At 39.3% G+C, this 21,184-nt stretch overlaps 1 protein-coding gene across 3 annotated transcripts in view; it reads right to left on the bottom strand.

The window, feature by feature from the left end:
- Window positions 1-20,782, bottom strand: part of smyd3 (SET and MYND domain containing 3) — a 98,123-nt gene extending 77,341 nt beyond the window's left edge. For 2 of the 3 annotated variants that reach the window (XR_006402794.1, XM_044346288.1), the window contains exons 1-3: window positions 20,554-20,782; window positions 513-576; window positions 321-428 (exon numbers count right to left, since the gene is read on the bottom strand). Coding sequence is in view for 2 of the 3 variants with exons in the window: in XM_044346288.1 (XP_044202223.1) it covers window positions 321-428; window positions 513-576; window positions 20,554-20,714 (333 nt within the window). In the remaining variant the exon portion in view is untranslated. The remainder of the gene's footprint in view (window positions 1-320; window positions 429-512; window positions 577-20,553) is intronic. The other variant, XM_044346301.1, reaches the window with a different exon arrangement.
- Between the last annotated feature and the right edge of the window lie 402 nt (window positions 20,783-21,184).

Consider the following 21,184-nt stretch of genomic DNA (forward strand, 5'->3'; position numbering starts at 1 on the left):
GGACTCCCTGCAGCATATTATTGGCCGTGAGATGAAATCCTTTGACCTAAAAGAAACTGACCTTCTCAGTAACAAATAAAAACTGCTATAAAGAGCCAGAGCATGTGAAATGTTCTCAACAGAAGGGTTGTATTCTTCACATTAAGTGCAAACATGAATGTTACAAAAATGTACAATGAATAAAGTTTTTACAACGCAGCTGAAGATGTGCAGTCCAACCAAAAGAGTGTGTTTGACACATTTTTATTGTATCTTTGTACACATTACTTTGAGTGTGAGACACAAACCGCGAATGCCAATGAAAGACTCCAGAAACTTACCAAGGCAAAGATGAGCCTCACAGCCAGACGGACTGAGTCAGTGGGAATTCTGGGTAGGAGGCTCTGCAGACATTTACACTCTCTCTTATGGCCAGACCATGCTTGTTTCTGCAGGAGACAGGCATTTCAACAAATTGACACACACACACACACACACACAAACATACACACGCACACCCGTGCACACTATACCTGGCAAGTGATATTGCAGTAGCGAGCCATCTTGCACTGGGAACACCTCAACAAGGTCTCACGCCTAGACAGAAGAACAGACAAAAAGAGTTCAATTCTGCACAGATTGTCCATCCATTGATTTCATGCAGAGACATCTGGCACACAAAACCGTCAGTGAAAAGGATTCAGAGGCTGATTCACAGTTATCAGAAAGCTCTCCAGGCCAGAAGTAGGGAAATATTTTCTCTGGAAGTGAACGACTCAGTGAGCTGGAATGGGACCAGCATTTTAGATTTCTGAAATCAGTGATGTCAGACATTCATTTCTCTTGCACCATTTTATTGTTTGAATAAAACCTGTTCCCCTGCTCCAAATACAAAACAGTTCTGGTCATAGTTAAGCTGCTACATGACCAAATAGATGCACATATCCACCCAAGCATGCTTTCCTGTCAATGTCTTGACCTTTTCCCTTGTAAGGACCTTTGCTATTTGCTATATTAAGCTGATTGTGTGTATCTATTATCTAGTTTTATCTACCTAATTCCAGATTGTATTCTGAGAGCAATATATTAGATAAACTTTCCTCACTGTCACAGGCTGTTAGCATCATGGTATGTGCCTGAGCGCCCGTGTGCATTTGCCGTGTGTCCACTAGAGGTGTTTATGCTTGGTTTTTCTTGCGCTAGTGTGTGTTGCCTGCCTCCAAGGTCTGCTGTGTTTCTCAGAATGACACTGCTGTCCTTTCCGGTTTGCCTGTCAGTCTGATTACAAGCCAGGGCTCAGCAGTGTCTGCCTGCTTCACGTAGCCAATTACAGCCAGTAGAAAGTGCACCACTAAAATACACACACATACACACACACACACACACACACACACACACACACAAGACAAGATCTGAGTCAAAGGAACTTTCAGGAACAGTGTGTGCCTGTGTGCCTGTGTGTATGTGTGTGTGTGTGCAGAGGCCAGTATGATGCATACAGACATTTACATAGACATTGTGCTTACAATATATAATATTGCAGCAGGGTTTTGGGGCATTTTCCCCTAATTAGATACTTGAGATGACAGCAGATATTAACTGATCTTTATGGGGGTTAAGTTCAAATAAATAATAATAAAAACTAAACACATAAATGAACTCAGGTGCTTTAACAGCCACAAATTAATAAATTAATGTCAAATAGAGACTTAAGTAATGACCGAAAATGTGTAGATATCAGCCGGACAGTAAATAAACCTTTATTTATATTGATTGTTCCGTAGATTTATTCCTTTTACCTGAATGCATTTTGACCTGGCTTATGATTATTTTTTAAACTTACATAATCCTTTGAGATGATATTTGCTCTCTCTCTTTAAAAATCAGATTTCAATATGGCAGAAAGGAGACAGATAGATAAATACGGGGAGACAGTGAAGGAGGTGACATGTGACAAATGTCCCCAACTGCAATCGAATCAAGGACATCGTGATCTTACGGTATGTGCCTCAGACCACAAGAGGATGGGGACGCCACACAAATCGAGCTTTTAAGTCTACAACCTTGACTCTCCCCTACGTATGAACAGATTTTTGGACCGTGTGTCTGTACAGGTTGTTAATCTGATTTTACAGTTTTTCTGGGCTTCACTGAGGCACGTTTGCTAGATGCTCAGTCTCACAACTCTTATTCCATCTTATATTTAAAGTCACTGTAATTCCGATACCTAAGTACAAAGAACAACTGACTTCTCACAATGTTTGTCACCTTACATTTAATTTTGTGTGTGTAAAGTTTTTTTCTCACTTTTTTCTAGTGTCATTCCAGCACTACAGCATACAAGCTTAGGAGGAGTCAGGCTTAGTGGAAGGGCCCGAGGCTTGTTTGGCATGAGCTCATATACAGAAAGATGTCACTCTGGTTGGTTTAACATATGATATGAGAGAGAGAGAGAGAGAGAGAGAAAGACAAAATGATAGCATTTTGCTAATTAAATCCGACAATGGATGGTTTTATGAGCTTAGGCACACAAAATGAGGTAATGGAGAACATGTTATGATGGATGTAAATACATTAGCCCAGGGCTTATCACACTGAATATGGGACATTTGATTAGATTGGACATAATTATGAATGCTGTAGATGACATTATAAGAACCTTAAAGGCAAAAGCAGGCATATAATATGAACATACACAGATCTAACAGAAGGCTGTTGCCTGTCAATGTTAGCGACAGAAGTTAAGTGTTTCCTATGACCGTCTATCAGTGTGTGACTAGACTGGACTGTTGTATTTGGCTCAAGAACCCTACAGACTTTGACAAATTTCCAAAACACTTATTTTCTGTTCTCCTCACCCTCCTAGTTTCTATAATTCACAGCCTCCCTCTCCGTCCATCTCATCTTGTCCTCCCTTTCCTGTGTTCAAACAATCTTGTTATGCCGCTGTGTCCTATTTGCTTTGACCTTTCCAGACTGGAACCTGGAGGTTCATGAAAACACAGCTATTCTTGTCATGTTGAGATCTAACAGAAACAAGGAAGCCACCCACATGTTAAAAAGAAACACATGCCTCCAGCATGAGACGCAAAGCAATAACAACAGATACGACCAGCCCAGACCTAAACACAGCCAGGTCCTGCGCAGCTTCAACAGATGAACTGTGAACATAACTCAGACACTAAAAGTTTGGTCACATCACAGGCTGCCAGCTGCAGGAAGTCCATCACTGAGAGGAAGACTGATGCTGACCACGACCCCCTTTCCAGTTCTTTACTTGTTCCCCTGTAGCTTAACATTGTGGGAAATGTTGACATAGTTATGTTGACATGCCAACACAGTCACACTGTATGTTACTGTACATGTCGTTTGATATCTGGGAGATTTCCAACATCCACTATGGGTTGAACATGGACGGTATCTGTTAAAAATCAGTTTTAAAATGAATTTCATCATGAAAATGGAATCCTGAAGAAACGTAACTATTGTGGCATTCATTTTTATTAACTATTGGAACAGAAAAATATCATTAAATGCATCAAGGAGCTACAATGTAATGGTGTTTGACTTTAACGTGCATAAACATGTTTGTGGGCATCCATGCTGACGTAGTGTTTGTAATGCTAAAGCAATGCCATGAAGAAAACAGGAGCTGAAAACAGCACGTCATTGAAAAGCTGAGAGGCGTCACACACAATATTCAGAGCAGAGCATATTCAGTGAAAAACTCTCAAAATAACAATTTTGTTTTACATTATTTGTATATAAATGTTAACAAATGTCTATCCTATGTTTATTACCTCCTCCAGTGAAGATAAAGAGTGAGTGTTTTCTTCCTTTTCGGCCTCTTTGTCTGTTGGAAAGAAATCTTGTATATCTAATAAAGTAATTAATTAATTCTTATGAATCACTGTATGAAGGTCGGTCATGAGGCAAGCAAGAGATTATTCACTTTGACAAATATTGTAAAACTGGCACTTGATGAGTTTAATGACTGTACATTATATTAATTTACAGCTCTTCCCAAATGTCTTCACTCAGGTCTAATCTGTGCAAAGCTGGCAGCCACAACCATCCATCTAACCAGAGACACATCTCTGAAATCACTGAGACTCTGAGGGTTAACAATATTTTATGACATCATTTATAAAAAGTTTAGGCAATCTGATGTTATACAGAGAGATAATAAAAAAACTGCCAATAGTCAGAGATTTTGCCATACAGTTTATATCGAGGTATCTATCCCTTAAGGGCACTGCAGTTCAATAATGTATGTATATATAGTTTCTAAGCCACGTTAATGCACAGTTGCACCGCAGCAACTGTTGTTATGGTGACCGCCTCCGGGCTGATAAGCTCTCAGCATTTATAGGGTATCCACTCAGACACACATGTGCACACACACACACACACACACACAGAGTATACATCACTGTATAGATAATATTCACATGATTCAGGTGTTCCAGCAGGACTGTAGAGGAAATATCTTGGCTAAACATAATTGAATATTTACTCTCTGTAAGGGGCTGTGCGAGACTTAACAATATATAACAAATATTTTCACTCTTTGCTTACTGCATGTAGCAGAGACAGATGGAAAATGTGTAACACTGACGTTGACTACAACTTGCCGCTCGATTTGGAGGCCATCTGAAATATATGTGTGTGTAGTTCTGCTGATCAACATCACTATAGCTCAACAACAACAAAAACAACCACAACAAAACTGTCTTTCTTTTTATAGAAATATCCCATAGTCCAACAGTTCAACCAAAGTGTTCATTCAACTGACTGCTCACTGCTCTTTATTTGGGATCAGCAAACATGATACACCCACACACAATCTGTTCACTTCACACACACACACACACACACACACACACACACACACACACACACACACACACACACACACATTACTTCATGATTCAAATACACAGAGACGACTCTGCTATGGCCTCTAGGCAAGAACCAACAATAGTTGAGGAACGTACACTGCTACATACAGTATGATACACACACTGATTTAATGTAGTCCAAATATAGATGAGGTCAGTAACAACAGAGCAGAAAGGATCAAAACAGGAAAAGACAGCGAGAGAAAACAGAAAGATATAAACTTCAGTCTCCTTCAGGTCGTTAGTATGCAACTGTGATGAACACAAAACTGTAATTTCTTGTTTAAGGATTACTCATTTTCATACAGATTTTTATCATCCCTCCCTCCCATGAAGCACATCGGTCTCATCTTCTGTCATGTTCTTTTATTATGTTCCCTTTTTTCCTCTGTCATCTCCCTCCCTCTCTTCATCCTTTTCTCTCTCTCTCTCTCTCACTTTCTTCCTCGCTGCTTTTTTTCTCTCTCTCATTCTTCTCTCTCTGTCTCTCTGTCAGATGTTGTGTGAAGTGATGGTCCTCTGGATGGCAGGTCCATGGTTGGACTGCGGGCACAGTAGGAAAACTCATGAATAACATTAGATGGGTTTCATTAGGAACATGCAGACTGGTTGAATTAAAAAAAATCAGACACTCTTTCTCTTTCCCTGAGCAGCCGCCTCCTCTTCCACTCATTGTCATACTCTCTTCCATATTTTGTTTTTCCCCCCTGACATTCTCACTGTGGCGTTCCTTTCCTTATTCTCTTTCATTCTGATATCTCTACACACAATTTATTGAATTGTTCTGATTACAAAAATGAACACACTACCAACACATGCAGGGTCAGAGTATCAGGATTAAATGATCAGAAAATGTATGAACAACTACATGGATTATCAGTTAATACTTTAAGTCCTGCATGTCTCTAGCAAAAATGGCAAACATTTGCTGGCTCCAGCTTCTCCAACGTGAGGATTTCCTGCTTTTCTCTATTGTATCATTGTAAACTGAATATTTGTGGGTTTTTAACTGTTGATTGGAAAAAACAAGCAATTAGAAGATGTTGCCTTCCATTTTTCACTTTTTTCTGAAATTTGATTAACTAAACGATTAATCAGGGAAAAAAAATCCACACATTAATTGATACTGAAAATAATTATTGGTTGCAGCCCTAATCAAGATCACTGTGTTTATTTCTGAAGTGGAACGTCTTGTGTTTCCTCACTCCACACCACCAGACACAACGCAGCCTCACTATCTGCGAGGAACATGATAACTTTTTCTACTGTAGAGAGGTTGATTATTTAATTGCATCTTATTTTGTTCAAATTATAATTTTACCACTACATAATTTTCAGTGTATTTTGTAAATACAGTTATAAAAGGCGGAACTGCATTTATTCATATATTTACAATTAAACAAGTTTTAAATGCTGTGTACGCCCACACAGATGTTTTCACTAATTTTAGCTGATTAGACCTCCTCTCAGGACTGTGTGGGCGGGTGTTAACTGTGTTTGATAGACATCTCCCTCACTCCCCTGTTGGCTTTGGTGTACCTGTTAGGGCGGGACAAATTAAACCTGTATCATTCTTATTAGTCCATCCTTAAGAGTCCAGTGACCTAAATCTCTGCATAGCCCCAACCACTTTCAAACAGAACAGAGATCTAATCAGCCAGAATAACTTCAAACACCTGCAGGCCCGAGGGAGTCCAGGACCTTTAAAAAGAAACATTCTGTGAGTTAAATGAGATATTACAGTCAGTGAAGTACTGAGGAAAATCAAATTATAACATTTTTATGGGCTCATGCCTAGTGTGCACATACTCGTGTATTGTGCTTCATTTTTTTAACCTTTATGTGACCTCACAAATAAGCTAATCTTTGAATTGTGCAAAATGTCAAACATGCAGTCATTATCAGCCCAAGAAAAGAAGATCTTTTTTAAACATAAAAGGCTTTGTGCAGGACATAGAGGCACAGAGTGGAAGCACAGCAGAGAAACACAAAAATAGAGAAGCAAGAAGAAGAAAGGACATGAAACCTGTCACTAGACAGTGGATGAAGTGCAATGGATTGACTGTAAAATGCTAGTTTTCTGCATTGATATGCAAGAGCATGGATGTGTGCACTTGCATGTGTGTATAGGTGGTCAATTCTGTTAAGTCTATGCTATCAGACACCTAATTAGGCCTACCTCAGCATGTCTCTGTTGGTGTGTGTGTATGTGTGTGTGTATGGCATGGTAATTAATTTCCCTTGAGTATTGGCTGCTGTGCTGTAGCCATGAGAGCGAGTTAGATCTGTGTTCGTGTGTGTGTGTGTGTGTGTGTGTGTGTGTGTGTAAGTGTATGTTAATAATTAGTGGGGTCCTCTTTTCTGGGTTGTCTGGTCGTGCCTGAGTGAATTTTCTCATTTCCAGGCTGAGTAGCTAACACAGCATGGTGTGACTCACTCCCATATGACAGCTAATGGTGTGCGAGTACATGTATGTAAAGTAAATTACTAACAAACATCAATATAAATCTACTGCTAGATTCCCAGATGACTTCAAAATGCTTGAGGAACACCTATCACGCCACGATTTGATTTTGAAACAATTGAGGTTATCTGTTAGAAATTGAACTGTATTTTCAGTCTTCACAGGCTTCATAGAAACCTGTTTCCACTGCTGCACTGAAGTCAATCGTGGAGACAACATGAAACAGGTCCTTCTCAATACTGTTTGACATATTAGCTCTTCCATTTCTAGCACAGACCCTCTCTTTGTCAGCATTGCCACGTTATCACAAAGTGACTGAGAGATAATGTAAGATTTAGGTACAAAACAAGAAATAACAAACACTACTGCCATCTAGTGTTGCTACATCTATAAATACCTAAACCACTCTGTACACTGCCTGCGTCCACAGCACAGCTATAGCGACACATCCTCACATGAGCATAACTCTGGGTTTAGTGGAGATTGGTGAGTGGCATGTAAATCACTGCTGTCAGTGTCTGTGTGTGTGTGTGTGTGTGTGTGTGTGTGTTTGTGTGTGAGTAAGGCAGAGAAAGAAACGCCAGCTGTGCTGCATCTACAGCCGTCTTCAATCCCTTGCTGAGTTCTTAATGGTTATTTAGAGGGTGATTCATTGACACCTGAGGGGACTCATATTGGACAAGTCTTCTTATGGGTTTATTATCATGATGATGGCAGTACATGCGCGCACGCACACACAAAATAGGGCCTAAGGGGAATATCTACCCTTGAAAAGAAAGAGTACTTTTTGGTTTTTGTACTGTCTAAAGCCTTAAATAAAGCTTTTCAGAAGACATTAGTTTCTCCAGTGTAGGTTTGGTCATTTCTAAGGTAATAAGCTTTATTTGTGGAGCTTTAAATAATTTTTTTCACACAGTTCTGTATATTAGGTAGGACATTAAAACAGAAAATTGATAAGATAAATTATATATATTAATGTAATAAAAACAGGATGGAACAAAAGCTGAAATTTGAACAGATACACACAAAATGCAAAAACCGACTATTTTATGTATAGTTAAGTATAAGAGATCAATGTGTGTTGGAGCTCTGTCATGTAGTGTCTTGAAGGTGATACAATAATCTATTCTAAAACATAGTAGGACCCGGTGTAAGGAGAATAAACTGGGAGAAATCTGAGCAGATGTGGTTTGATCTGAGTTCAAAGCCTGACAGCTGAATTTTGAGCAACCAGAATTTAAATTTGAGTGAGTTATACGAGTAAAAAGAGAATTAATGTGAGTGGGCTGTAATAAAGGCATAAATAACATTCTTGGTGTGCTGAAATGAAACGGTGGGTCTGAACTTTGCTATATTTGCTAGATAAAAGAGGCAGAACTGAGCCAGTTTTGTGATATGCTCATTGAAATGCAAACAAGAATCCACAAAAACCCAAAACTCTGGGATACAGGCGCCACATGGCTCCATACAGAGCCCAGTGTTTGTCAAACAGCTTTAGGATACCAACCACTGATAAAACTGTCTTATCAATATTTAACTGAAAAAAGTAAACTCATCCAGATTGGTCATGGACACAGTGATTCTAATCTTTTCTGAAGGGGTCCATGAAATCAAAGACGTCGTATGTTAGTAATTATATCTCAGACGTCATTCAGAAGACTAATCCTGTCCACACAGGGCTTAAATTACAGTTCAGTCTGTTTCAATTCATCTTGGGTTTTCTGCTTTTAGGTTTGACAGAGACATTAATGCTCACAGATAACAGATGCACTGCCTATGATCAGTGAAATACATAATTCTAATGAGAACAAACACACACAGGAGGTTTTCCACTTGCTGGAACAATCCATTAACTTTCACTAATTATATTGCAGTGAGCCTCAACCCTTAACCTCTAATCCCTCACCCCCTAAACAAAAAATGCATCCTCTTGTGGACTACATTCAACTGTTCTTGTGAAGACCCGGGGTCCTCACAAGTAGAGTTAAAAACGACACACACAGATGTTTTTGCTTGATGAATACCAAGCATTACACACATGGGGAGGCGTGTTCGCAGTATGCTCAAACAAGAATTTACAGCAAATTACTTGGTTTGCAAATGATACAGCTGTGTGTGTGCGTGTGTGTGTGTGTGTGTGTGTGTGTGTGTGTTTGTGTGTGTGTTTTCCCAGCACCAAGCTGTTTGGATACACCTGTGTATCTAACTGCAGGAGGCAAGAAGGAAAGATGGGAGGGAGATGGAGAACGAAGGGGAGGAGGAGAAGGACGAGTGAGAAGCAGATGTAGGCAAAATAATCTACATCAGGAATGAGGAAAGGAGAGAGAGAGATAGAGAGAGAGAGAGAGAGAGAGAAGGAGCAGAGGCAGGTGGGAGGAAAAATGTATCTAAATGATGAGAGATGAAGAGATGGAGGAGGAAAAGGAGGAACAACAGGAAGAATGAGGAGAGAGGTAAAGCAGATGGAAAGAAAAGCTGTTGAAGGAGGAGAGAAAGGGAGGAAAACAGAGGCGGCAGAGGTAGCAGATGGGAGAATAAATCGAGAAGAGGGAGCCAGTGAGATGAGGAGGAGGAGGAGTGCTGACTTGCCTTTTGAACTATTTCCCTCCTCTCGTCTCCTCGTGCTCCTCTTTCTGTAGGCTCGTCTAACTGCATCCAAAGTAGCAATCTGTATGCTTCATACACTGCTGCATCCACACACTCTTATCAATGTGTGTGTGTTCTGTATATGCACAAGCAAGAGTGTGTATGCGTAAGCGAGAGATAAAATATGTTTGAAAAAGAGTGAGAGTGTGAGTGAGTGAGCGAGAAAGGAAGAGACGTTCAGTTTGTGTTTGGAGTTGGAGAATGAACTGAGTGAAGTATTCAAACACTGCAGTTTGTAAAAAAATATATATAGAGAGAGAGAGAAACAATGTGTGTGTGTGTGTGCATTTGACGAGGATGATGTGTGTGTAAAAACGGTGAAGAGTTCTCTAAAGGTGTGTTCAGACAGTGAAGTGAATTTTAGATGTAGTGTAGCTGCAAACAAAAATCAATGGAAGGATGTGAGTGGGCGCACACAGGCTCTAGGTACTGTGAATTGAGGAGAAGGCGAGTTGACTAGAGTTTGTTTTCAAATTTTTCAAATTGAGCAAAGAATGTGTTGCATCTATGAAACCGCTTCATAAACATGCAGAGATAAAAGAAGAGGCTAGATGGAAATAACAGACAACTGGAGATCCTGGTGACTTCTGAGAACAGTCGGTGTCTGAGCTGTGATGTAAATAAACACATCACACAGTCAGTGCGCATGTGGCTGTCAAGCTGAAGCTAACATCTGTAAAGTTGGCATGTCGACTGTTTGGAGAATATGAACAAAACGGCATCAAAAGTCCAAAAGAGACATAAATTCGCTTCACATTCTACCCTAAACACACCTGAACACATAAAAAAATACTCTGCTGTGATTAATAATTTGTGTCTGATGTGATTTTTCCATAAGAAAAGTTCAATTAGCTGGTTAGAAATTTTTTATATGACTGTCTCCATTAAAAATCCAGAAGCTATGAATGTGCAAATAATGTTCATTTTCAGAAGTTTAACTGCTGGACACAAGATGTCTCCTACTCCACTGTAAAGTCAGTTCTCAGTATTTGTGTACTGGAGGCTTCAAGTTTCCACATCACACCTGTATAAGTTGCATATTGGCTTCAAACTAGTTGTGATGTCACAAATCCTGCTCGTAGGTACACACTGTAAAGGACAAGGCTGCTGATTTTCTATATTCTTCTTATTCTCAACAAATCTCATGTGCAGAACCAAACAAACAATGAATTCATCCTACTTACAAGTATTATGCATGTATCAAAGTCCTACTCCTCTGTGCCGTAGACTTCCATCGTTGTCCAAAGACTATTAAAAACACATCAATAAGCCACATTGTTGCACTGGGTGACATGTTCCTTCATCCCTGAAGACACCTCTTGACTTTGTACTAGTGGCGGGTTACTATCTTATCGCTATTTTTACACTTTGGAGCCGTTTCTAAACAAATTACCATAGTCACTGTCTTCAGGGTTGAAGGAACATGTCACCCAGTGCAGCAGTGTGACTCACTGACGTGTTTTTAATAGTTTTTGGACACGAATGGAGGTCTATAGCACAGAGGAATGTGATATATCAGGCTTTGGATACACACGCAATACTTGTAAGTAGAATCAGTTAATTGTTGGATTGGCTCTGCACATGAGATTTGTTGACAATAAGAAAAATATAGGAAATTTCCAGCCTTATCCTTTAAACACTTTCAGGAGATGAATGTGAAAATGACCTTCTAGTGTCAAACTCTGCACATACATCATTCTGCTCAAAAGGCATCATCATGATGTGTGAGCTTTGCCTCATTAACTGAATCCTTGTTTTTATTTCTCGTAAGTTCAGCTTTCCCTCTATCAGGCACTTACATCCAGCTGGAATGAGAACAAAACTCTTGAGTCAGCTGTCTGTCAATATGTTTTTATGTTCTCAGAATTAACAAAGACCCTTTGGAAACTAGATGATCCGAGTTTGAATCAAAAGCTTCTCACTATAAATAAGACATATGTTTCAAATATTTGTTTTTCGAGTTTGCACTCTTCTGCAGTGTGTTTCTGTGTGGTCCAAAGAGACAGTGAGTGAGATATTGGTGTCAAATATAAAGACTGACAGAGATAATATCACCCTACCCCCTAGCCTAACACACACACACACACACACACACACACACACACACACACACACACACACACACACACACACACACACACACACACACACACACACACACACACACACACACACACACACACACACACACACGTAAACACAACCTGACAGCAGAGAGAAATACATCTAACTTCTTCTTTGGTCTGTCAAAACCAGAGAAAAACCCATCAAAGCTGTTTGTGTGTGTGTGTGTGTGTGTGAGTGTTTGATGTGTATGTGTGTGCGTTTGATGCGTTATCTGTCCAACGGAGACGATGTGTCGTCTCTCTTCTATTTCCATTTTTCTCTGGAACATCCTCTTCTTTCTAGCTCAGTTTCAAGGTGAATCTTTATCTGTCACTGTGACGGAGATTCAGCCTCTCAGGTTGTGTGCAAACAGTTCCAGCTGAAACACTTTGCACATTACAAGTTAATCATTGGCTTTCATTTGAATTGTAAAAACAACATGCTCGGACGGCAGTTTTGCCTTGCGGGGCTCAAGTGCTTTGACCTGCGTTACTGCTCGATGATGTAAAACAAAACGGCATCTTATTCTGTTTTCTTCTTTGCATTTCAGCGATGCTACTTAACAATCCCAACCAGAAACACAACCAGGAACTAACAGCAAATGTCAGAGGCAGATGTAGAATAAAGAGAATACAGTCCTCACACCACCCTCATTTGATTTACTGTTTTCACCATAGACACACTTTTTCAAAAAATTTTCACTCCAGATGCTTTGAGTTTTTCAGTTTGTTTTTCAGCTGTAAATGAAACCCAAACCTCCAAGTCACTTGTGTTATTTTACACAGAAACCCTCACTGACTGATGCCTCAGTGACCACCAGTGCTGCCAGAGGGCCACAAAAATCTTTACACAAATAACAGAAAATACAGCTGACGTGAAATCACATGTGGGCAGAATAAAAGGATGAACATTAATGGACAAAATGTTGCGATACAGAGCTTAATATGCATGAGACATCCAATAAAAGATAAATTATCACTGATAAACTTCACTCAGACTTCAGGAATACACAATCAGTGGAAGCAAGCGGCTTGAAGCTGAAGCCAATGGAGAAGTATCTTAAAATGCAACGCCACCGATGGTCACTAGATGCTGGCTCCAATTGATTCGTATTCAAAAAGCCTCAACTTCTCTCTAGAAATACTAAGTCAGTAATGTTTTTCAATGAGTCATCTCAATCGCTAAATTCAAGCCCTCTAATAAGTGCGCTGGTGGTCATTTTGGAAATTAGCCAAAATGTACACTGCTCGGTGTTCCCAGTAAGCTAGCAGTCCCTTCGGTCCATGGAGCAGAGGGCTCTTCCAGAGCGTGAAAGGCAAAACCCTGCATTCCTTATTTCGAAGGTCCTGGCTCCAAACAGAAAAGATGGTGCCGACCGTAAGCAGCAACTCTGGGCTTCAAACCAATTGGTGACATCACACATCGCTATGTCCATCTTTATATACAGTCTGGTTGGAACACACTGACGCCAATGTGATTGTTGGTGATTGTTACACAGTGTTTTCAAATGAGTAATGAAGCAATTTAGATGCATTTCAGATACAAGTTTACTTTGCATTTGTCATATCTGAAAGAGTAACTCTACTCAGACTATTTTCCCCTTTTTTTCTGTCTTTGTTCTGCCTATTATTTCTACTCACCCCCCTCATTCTCTGTGAGTCTGAGAACCTCTAATAGTTGTTTGTTTGTTGACCTCTGGCAATTTGAATCCTGCTGTGTGTGTGTGTGAGTGAGTGAGAGAGTATATAGTCCCTCAGTGTTTATCACTCATTACTTACATACAGCCTTCAAGGCCTGTAATTAACTACAGCTTTGATGCCCCCTCCCACCTGCTCATTTCCTGCACACACACACGCACACGCAAACACACACACACACATATAGAAACATGCATTCCCACATGACGAACATCTTTCTGTTGATGTTGCAACAGTCACACAAATAAATGCACACTCACACACAGAGATTCACACTCGTTCTTCAACATTCATTCATGCTGTGAGACTAATTGTGTTTTCTGAAAACAGAAAAACACACTTCACATCTCTGAGACCAATCTCTGCCTTTGGCTGCAGTTGTGTGTGTGTGTGTGTGTGCGTGTGTGTGTGTGTGTGTGTGTGTGTGTGTGTGCACGTGTTTGTGTACACATATAAGTCCTGTGTTCTACAGATGTTTTGGTGACACGAACACAACTTACAGATCTCTCACTGATAGCAAATCAATAAAAAATGTGCGACAGACATCCTGACACCCAGGTTGATGAGTGTTGGCCACGACCCAAGCAGATGTAGCCATGACACGTATTCAATATCTCAAAAACATGATCATACTCTGCACTACAGAATCTGTCTTATCTCCCACCCACAAACACACACACACACACACACACACACACACACACACACACACACACACACACTTCTATTTGCCCCAAGCTCAAAAATAATGCAATTCAGTGGCGGCACAAACTCTAATTTATTATTGATTTCTCTTGTTATAACTCTATCTTCCTGTGTGAGAGGGTGAATATGTTTTTTTGAGATATTGAATAAATGTCAAGGTACAATGTTAAAGCTTGTAGCCGGTGGTCCTACAACTGTGTGTGTGTGTGTGTGTGTGTGTGTTTTTAGTGGGTTACAAATGACAGGCTTACCAAAACTAAGTGGTAAAATGTTTTCTGTTTTCTTTACTCTTGAGTGACGAAGAATGTAGAAAACCTCTGTAAATCTTTGAGTCCTGTATACATCATAATGTAAATGTTTTGTGGATGAGATGAGTGGACATTAAAATCATAAAGAAAATTAATGTCTCTTTTGTGTGTCTGGAGCGATCGCTTTGTCTTGATGACATAATGTAAAATACTGAGCTAAACTACAGCTTGCTTTTCTCATTTTTGGTGTAACACACAAACACATCTGTGTCTTATGACATAAAAACATGCAAACCCATGCAGCATGTCTGCTGACTGATACATGTTCCTCACACTCACACTTTAAATGACTCACAGTCTGCAAAGGGAGCAGCTGGAGGAATAAATTCAAATTACACAAAATAAACAATACTGCCCTGCTGTTACTTCATGTAGCAGCAATTCTCCACATTTACATGCCTGCAGGACATTTGTGAGCTATTCTTTAGCCAAATAAAATGACTAAAGCTTACAATCATGTAATGGAAAAAAGGACCACACACACACACACACACACACACACACACACACACAGCAGCAGGCATATAAGCAGTCTTCTGCAGTCCACAAAGCAGTTGGAGCTGAAACATGTTTCTCTCGGGCATGTGGACAGTTGAAGGTAGAGACTCTAAACAACAATAACTTCATTACCAGTGGATGAAGTGTGAAGTGGATGTGCTGCAGAGGTACATGCGCTGGCTCTTTGGCTGTGGATGCTGTTTAGAAACTAGAACTGGTAGTCTGATAATAACAGAGGCATGCTGTTTGCTTGCCAAGGCATTGATGTAATCTCTCTTTAGTAGGAGTCTCTGCCTGTATGTTTGTCCTTCGCATATCTCGAGAACCGTTCATCCGATCTACTTCATACCTGGCAGGTGGATTGCTGGGGAATCAAGGAAGTGCAATGTCGATGTGTGAAGTTGTTTGGATGAGCAGTTCTCAAGAAAAATATAAAAATACAAACAACATTGCTTCTACAACGTTGATTTGCGTCTTCTTCTGCACGTGGATTCAATGAGAGGAAATACAGACAGTCACTCTGCCATTACAACCCACATTGTGGTCAGAGGTGGGATTACATCCATAGTGATGATAGCTACCACAGAGAATTAATTGAAAAAGTTTAGAGAGTTAAGCTCTATTCCTGTTCCTCACACGCGGGAACTTTGTATGTATGTTCAAGACTTAGTGCTGGATGTCTCAGGCACGTTTTGAACGGGCACTGCAGTTCATCCAATCAACTTCAGCTCAACTCAAAATTGTAGTCTCCAGATATTCTGCGTGTGAGGCATTTAGGGAACATCGGTAAATTGTAGCATCTACCAATAGTCTGCATGAGAGGCGTTTAGGGGACGGGCACTGTTCTCTCTAGGTATTGAGATATCGGCCCATTCTGAACAGGCACATTTTGAATGTGCACTGCACTTGTATAAACTCAATGAAGGGATCAGTCCTAGTGTAGCTAGAATGGACTGTATGGTTCTGAATACTGTGTGCTGTATGTCAAATAAGAAGAGTGTGTTGTTGTGTGTCTGTTATTTATTCTTCCACACAACCTGCTCCAACATACACACACCAACCCACTTAAAACATGCACATGTACCCATGAAGTAAATACCAACAATATTAGCTGTCCTCTGACAACACACACAAGGCAAACGCTACACACAAAAGTAAATTTGCTTTTAAATCACACTAGAGCTGCAACGATTAGTTGATCAACAGAAAATTAATAGCCAACTATTTTGAATTATTGAATTGTTTTGAGTAATTTTTAAGAAAAAAAAATGTCCAAATTTTCTGATACAACCTTCTCAAATGTGGATATTTTCTAGTTTCTTTAGTTTTTTATGATAGTAGACTGAATATCTTTGAGTTGTTGACTGTTGGTTGGGACAAAACACAAAAGACATTTTCACCTCGGGCTTTGGGAAACAAAGTGACATTTTTCACCATTTTCTGATATTTTATAGACCAATAGAAAACAGTTTAATTGATCATGAAAATCACACTGCCAAAATTCAGTCCACAACACCCTGATAAACAGGGCAACTATCAATTATCTTATAATTTCTTGTTCTACCTGGTCAGCAGTAAAAAATTGAGAAAAACATGCAAGCTGTAACCAGCAAAATTTTGCATCTTTACTTGATAAATGACTAAATGAATTGAAACTGTTTGAGCACTAGTTTGAAAAACACATCAACATACATAGTAGCATACATTGAAAATACAGTACGAGTACACGCACACACACACGCTTTCTTTTTGTCAATCCACATTTAATATTCTCACCTTCACTGTCTCATCAAACATCCTCCGTTTACTTCTCATTTCTCACATGTCTCTACAGTACAGACTGTGAGGCCGTCTATCTGCCTTTAAAATCTTCCAAATCCTCTACAGCCCTAAGCCAAAGTCCAACATGAAAGCATTTTGACAGACGCAGCAGCTGATGGTCATTTCCACCACCAAAGGAAAGATACACCTCAGATACCGTATATGTCGCCAGATATTGTACTGCAAACATCATACCATTTGAGCTCAAATTGATCTTGATCTATGTGATGTATTGATCTCCACAAGGCGCACCAGACTGCACAAAATCACATAGCGTAAGAAGTAAAGAGACAATCATTTCAACCGGAGTAAGAAGAAATATGAAAGGGTTTGCAGTAGCTGTTGAACTGATCATACTGATCGTCGTCTTTTTACCTTCATGTGAAAATCTAAACTGGACGTGAGCTACAGCTAAAGATTCTCCCAGAGGTTATCTGCATTAAGTGCTCTCATTAATCATCTTCTATTTGCTACTGAGGCTCATATACGTGCTGTATATAGCACACAGTAATTTACCCTTCATTCACCTTGCAGTTCCTGCACCAGAAATCAGCACACTTGTCTCTCGCCTTACCAGACTCATTAGATCCACATACATCTGTTTAGTTTGATAGAGTGGATTAGGCGGCAAGAGAGAAAGCAGCAGTGTTGCCATTAATGACCAGCTGGACAAATATGACACGCAAATGAGATGAAACAGAGGACAAATCAACACAACAAGGCAGATGAAGGCGACATCAATAAAACAGGAGTGGGATAGAATCCTCTTTCACATTATTATGTCACTTCATGTAAAATTGATATTGTGATATTGTAACTCTTTTTGGAAATCAATTAAGAAACAGTTAATTGAGAAAATAACCAGACAAGAATGTCTGGCTAATCCAGCTAATTAAATATCTGACAACAACCCTTCGAAGTGTTTTAAAAAAATCATATGAAAAATATTGCCATTAATTCCTGCTAATTGATTTGCAACGTCGTATTAAGCCCATGGTTTAGAGATGCAAAGATGAGTCGATTAACCGATTAGTCGATCAGCAATTAAGTTAGAAAATTAAATTAGAACATTAATAAGACTATTTTGATAATCAATTGGTCATTTTGAGTCATTTTCCAGCTTCTCAAATGTGAACATTTTCTGGTTTCTTTAGTTTTTCTTATGACAGTTGGCTGAATATCTTTGGATTGTGGACATTTGAGGACATGACCTTCGGCTTTGGCAAACAAAGTGTCATTTTTCACCATTTTCTGACATTTTATAGACCAAACAACCAATGAAGAAAATAACTGACGGATTAATCGATAATGAAAATAACTGTTATGACCACAGTTGCTTAACACTAATCTACATACACATCAGTGATGTTGTCTTTATAGCGACATCTATAAAGACAACATCTAGATACAGCAGCAAAATGGCCAAGGCTACCTCCACATTCTGATCTGAATCTTAGTTTTCTAATTTTGTCGTCAATGACAGTGGATCCTTTCAGGCTACTGATGACATTCAATTTCACTGACAGCTACTTGTCATCACAATAAGCCTGCCAGCCATGTTTGTGCAAGAGAAACTGTTCTGGGTGAGGATTGCAGATTCACATGACTAATGATCAAATTTATAAAGAGATTTAATTGTCCGATATTTTGACTGTAATGTTTTGGCAGCTCTATTGCTGCTTGTCTCCTTTGAAACCATGAAAGAGTCATGGTGCCATCTAGTGGCAAGATTAAGAAAGCACCATACAGTAAAACCTACAGTATACGCAGACACACCCAGGTATCACTCCAATTTAGTGGCTCTTTGTGTACTTACACAGAATAACAACACAACAATCTTCAGAAATGAATGACTATATACAGGTGAAACTGTTTCTGTGAACTGTAAACAGGATGCAAATAGTGCAATGAAGTGAACAGAGTAAGGAGTGCTGAGATAAATATTAAATGGTAAAAAAGTGACATGCTACTATATATACATATAGTCAGTGATTATCAGAGGTGGAAAGTCCAATTTTGAGGTAATTGTACTTTACTTGAGTATTTCCATTTGATGCTACTTTATATTTCTACTCCACTACATTTATTTGACAGCTTTAGTTAGTTTTCAGATTCAGATGTGATATTAACTGATGACAATGATGAAAACGTTGTAATTTACTAATGTGTTGCATTTAATCTTTTATTACAATATAATATAATCAAAATCATAATCATTAGTGTGTGCAGAAGTATCTACCATGAGTTGATTTCATAATGATTGTAGTATTCAGCCATATAGCCACTATTAAATATCTTTTAATAACCATGTTCATTTATGTTGATTTTGGTATTGATTTGATATACTCTTGTGTATGTTGTGTATGCATAAAACCTACTTACTTACTTTAGTCCTTATGACACATTTTTCTATGTTATAATTTTATTCATTTGTTTCACATTGTATAAACAGGGGGGAAATGATAGAAAAATCTGTACATTGTGTAATCTGTACATTGTGTACCATGTATGGTTATATATATATATTAGACTGCAGGGTCTCGAGGATAACAGCAACTTCTCACATGGTTTCATTTCAATAAATGTTCATGTGATCCAATATTTCACCAAAAATAAAAGATTAGAGAAAAAGTCCAAAAACTGAAAACAGATTTCTGTATCAGAACTTTGTTTTTTCTTCTTTCCTCTCCCATTAATCATCTCACGACCCCTCAGATTTATCTGGTGACCCTTTGGAGGGGCCCAACCCCTAGGTTGGGAACCACTGGACTAAACTAACTAACTGTATATAAAGTAGTTGAAACTAGCTCCACCTCCAGCAGCTACAACAGTAACATGCCGCTCTAACACTGATGCTTCAGTATTAATAATCTAATGATATCATATATAATAATATATCAGTCAGAGGGACCAAACCACTACTTTTACTGCAATACTTTAACTACATCAGGCTCATAATACTTATGTACTTTTACTGCAATACTTTAACAACATCAACCTGATAATACTTGTGTACTTTTACTTCTTCCACCACTGGTAGTTACAGTATATACAGCATGTTCAATATACGGTAATAAGTAGCCTACAATGTATTGCACATTTGTATTTTGGCTAAAATAAATATGTATGTACATGTATAATTTGTAGGTGCAGTGTGTATTATAGTACAGGGTCACTGCACAGTGCCTGAGTTAACTGTTCATAAGTGTTGACACACACAAACTGACAGAGAACAACATGGTAAACGACGTGGTGTGGATTTAATCCACTGACAATGGTGATATAAACCAGAAACATGTCCTGTCATTCACCGGACTGTCTGACCTGCCTGCTAACCACCAAGCGGTGGTCTACATAAAACAAGCAGCGTTTAGTTGTCTTAGCAGGCAGCATGCTGTAGCATCATGCAGGAGTTACCGTGGTCTTACCGTGTGAAGCAGTGGTGGCAGACATCTCTGGCCAGTCTGTTGGACACACAGCAGCCCAGCGGCTCGGCGGAGTAAACCAGCTCTCCTCTCCTGATCCTGGCTGTAGCCCGCACCCCGTTACCTTTTCCCGGGCTGACAAAACGCTCCAGCTTCGTTGCCATGGTCGGTTTTCTCCCTCCATGTGAACCGAATGATGTTTACATCCGTAAGACGCACTGGCTGCGTGCTGACGTCACACACACACGCGTACACATTATGAACTCACGTTTTTCCTGTTTAGCAAATTTTTGTCTGTCAGTAAATAGTTATAAAGTATACTAACTCTCTTTTCTGTAAAAAAAAAAAAAAAAAAAACGTATTCTTCACAAAGTCGCTAGGTGGCAGATTCACTGACGTTGATTTTAGTTTTAACTGTACAGTCTGTCACTTATGCAGGTCTATAATTCTAAATGTTGGTTGTAGGGGGGGGGGGATTAAATCTGCCTGATTGTACTGAGGCTTGAAGTTTTACATTGGTATTCTTTAATAAAGATGTTGGATGACTTTTCACTGGCGAATAACTAAAACCACACTCAGGTTGTATGTTTTTTCACGGCAGCAATTGTTTTGCATCTGTTTCAATATAAGAAAC

This window comes from Thunnus albacares, chromosome 1, assembly GCF_914725855.1.
Source record: "Thunnus albacares chromosome 1, fThuAlb1.1, whole genome shotgun sequence".
Classification (NCBI taxonomy): domain Eukaryota; kingdom Metazoa; phylum Chordata; class Actinopteri; order Scombriformes; family Scombridae; genus Thunnus; species Thunnus albacares.